General features: G+C 47.1%; 1 protein-coding gene across 1 annotated transcript; it reads left to right on the top strand.

Moving 5' to 3' along the window:
- Positions 1-433: 433 nt before the first annotated feature.
- On the top strand, positions 434-2,686 carry LOC100354877 (uncharacterized). The gene is made up of 2 exons (XM_017345560.4): positions 434-590; positions 1,627-2,686. The coding sequence occupies exon 2, from the start codon at positions 1,646-1,648 to the stop codon at positions 2,369-2,371; it is 726 nt and encodes a 241-aa protein (XP_017201049.2). The 5' UTR covers positions 434-590; positions 1,627-1,645; the 3' UTR covers positions 2,372-2,686.
- Positions 2,687-3,150: the final 464 nt, after the last annotated feature.

The raw sequence follows: 3,150 nt of genomic DNA, 5'->3' as shown, positions 1-3,150 counted from the left end.
TCAATCCTGACTGTCCATCCCAGTGACATCTACCAGGCCTGGTCAGTGTGGCACCTTAAGGTTTCCTCCAGAGAGACAAGTCATTTCCAAAGCAGGTGCTCTGGCCTTTCATCTCCACCCCTAGGTCCAGGTCCAGTGATAAATGGACGATTCACTTATTGCCACCTTCCCCATGATCACCCAGAAGAGCCAGAAATACCTACTGTTATCTTCACATTTGCTTCAAATATAAGAGACCCAGTAGGACGAATTTAGGCTAAAGATTAAGACCTGGGTCAGGAGCCATGACTCTTTCTTGTCCCATTAGTCTGGAAACTTCCTCGTGATTTTAATCCTTTGCCACCCTAGAAGCCTGTCACCCATATTGATGACCCCACAAGGGCGGACAGCGAGGACAAGCCCAGGTGACATCATTGCTGGACAGCAAGCATGTGAAAATAGTAAGCCAGAGCACAGAAACACCTGGAATTAGTCAGAACAGTCCCCCCAAATCCCTATTCTTTAAGGCAGGGCTCATTCTCTGTATAAAAGTCCAGCAGGCCAGAGCCGCCTCACCAGAGCTGAGAAGCCGAGGCGCTCACACTTCTGAGGTAAGACTTCCCACCTGAAACTTCTCAATATTCTTGCCATAGTGGTTTGGTTTAGTTGGGACTTCTTGACTTCTAATGACATATTCAAGTGCAATTGCCATTTGTACTTAAGGTAATAAGGTAGATCTTTGTTGCTTCCAACTCAAATTATAGCTACAGGACTGCAGAGCAAAACAGGAGAGTTATTTATTCTTCAAAGAACATGGTTGAGTTTAACAAGAGGTTATGCACTGCCCACCACATCCAGGGCACTTTTCCTGGTATTTTGATTTCCCCCTCTAATTTCGTGGATGATTTTCGGTATCAAAACTCTGCATTTGACAGTTTGTGTGTTCAAAAGTTAAATTCTTCCCTACTCCATGAACCTGCGACCCATCACAGGATGGGATCCTTGGTCGCAACTTTCCAAAGAAGTAGCGTGAAGTGTTGTTGGTGGAGAGGTCACAGAGAGTGACATGTGGTATGGCCAGGTGAGGACAGTGACTTGGAACCTGGAAGGAAAGCCATGTTGGGTGGTCATGTGTGGAAAAGCACTGATATAGAAAACCTTCCTACAAAGCGTGTGCAGAGGATGCAGTGTGCTCAAGGGCTCAGAGGTGGGTCATGTGGGGCTCACAGGGATATGTACGGAGCTTCCTTTGGGAACTACAGCCCTCCATTTGGTGGACGTAAGTAGAGAAGCTACAGGCTACTGACTACATAGCCTTTCCAAATTATTACAAACCTGGGACCTCTCATCAATTCCGGGAAACTGCTCTCAGGCTCTCTTGCTAATGCAGACTTTTAGGTTCACCAGGAAAAAAGGAAACACTTAAAGGGACCATATTCCCATGCAACAGAACAAATCAATTTTAAGTTTCCTCTCTTGAAAGTACACAGAGATTATCAAAATTTTCTTAGGTACCAAATTCAGGAAATCAAAAGATGAGAGGCTCTCACTTCTCTTCTCAAGGGATACAAAGTCAGATTTACCTGGCACTGTGTTTGGCTTCATTTTCAATTCATTAAAGCACTGAATCAACTTTTCTTTCTCTAGGTCCTGCATCCTTTGCAGCATGAGTTCCTACCAGCAGAAGCAACCCTTTACCCCACCCCCTCAGCCTCAACAGCACCAGGTGAAACAACCCTGCCAGCCTCCACCTCAAGATACCTTTGTTCCCATAACCAAGGACCCATGCTACCCAAATGTTCCAAGTCCCGGGAACACCAACATTGCAGAGCAAGGCTATGTCAAGATCCCTGAGCAAGGCTCCATCAAGGTTCCAGACACTGGCTACACCAAGATCCCTGACTCTGGCTGCACTAAGGTCCCTGAGCAAGGATACACAAAGGTCTCTCAGTCTGGCAACACCAGTGTCCCTGGGTCAGGCTACTCCGTGGTTCCTCAGCCTGGCTACACCAAGGTCCCTGACCAAGGCTACACCAAGGTCCCTGAGTCAGGATGCACCAGTGTCCCTGGGTCAGGCTACTCCGTGGTTCCTCAGCCTGGCTACACCAAGGTCCCTGAGTCAGGATGCACCAGTGTCCCTGGGTCAGGCTATTCCGTGGTTCCTCAGCCTGGCTACACCAAGGTCCCTGAATCAGGATGCACCAGTGTCCCTGGGTCAGGCTACTCCGTGATTCCTCAGCCTGGCTACACCAAGGTCCCTGAGTCAGGATGCACCAGTGTCCCTGGGTCGGGCTACTCCGTGGTTCCTCAGCCTGGCCACTTGAAGGTTCAAGAGTCATCTCCCTCCATAGTCACTCCAGGCCTGTCTCAGCAGAAGACCGCACAGAAGTAATGTGATGACATCCTTGTCCCTGAGGAACCGACCACCAGATGCTGCACACCTCTTCCCATCTTCTCCATGCTTCAACTGTCTCTATATCTTGTAATCAGAATGTTTACTGATGGGAACATTCTCTCTCTTATTTGTACCATAAAGATAGGTACTCTGAATCATTCCTTTGCACACTCTGAAGTTCTCTGAGCCTCTAGAATAAGAAATTCTTAGTGGTTTTGCTGGTCTTCAGCTGCTCGGGATTCATCTGAAGGGGGATTCTGGATGAGAAGAAATGCTCCCTACATTTCCTCCATTAAACTGCTTTTAACTTCACTCTTGGTTGTGTGTGTCATTGGCTGAATCTTCCCCCTTCCTTGTTCTCCCATTGTAAATCAGGACATGTGGACAGAGAGGACTTGGCATAGAAGTCACCGATATAAATCCAAAACTGCACTTCTGTGAGGGTGAGGAGTTTCACTTAGGAGGCAATATGGGATAGTAATGGATGTTGCACCATGGTACCCAAATCCTGTGACTCTGGGAGCTACGGCCGAATCAAGGCTTTCTTCTTACACTAAATTCAGTCATGTTGAAACCCTACAGTGCCTGCTCCAGGACAACTCTGATCCTCAGTGTCTTACATACAAGTCTCTTCTTCACCTCAAAATATTATTCCACTTTTGTAAAAAATCAGTTTTCTGCATTTATGTGGTTCCATATCTGGGTTCTCTGTTCTGTTCCATTGGTCTTTGTGGAGAAAGGAAAATCTCTTCCATAAACGGTACTGACAAGACTGG

This window comes from Oryctolagus cuniculus, chromosome 7 (genome assembly GCF_051225735.1).
Source record: "Oryctolagus cuniculus isolate XC-2025 breed Fujian yellow rabbit chromosome 7, ASM5122573v1, whole genome shotgun sequence".
NCBI lineage: Eukaryota > Metazoa > Chordata > Mammalia > Lagomorpha > Leporidae > Oryctolagus > Oryctolagus cuniculus.
Note: the sequence above shows the minus strand (reverse complement) of the source record. Positions and strands in the feature narration are given on the sequence as shown.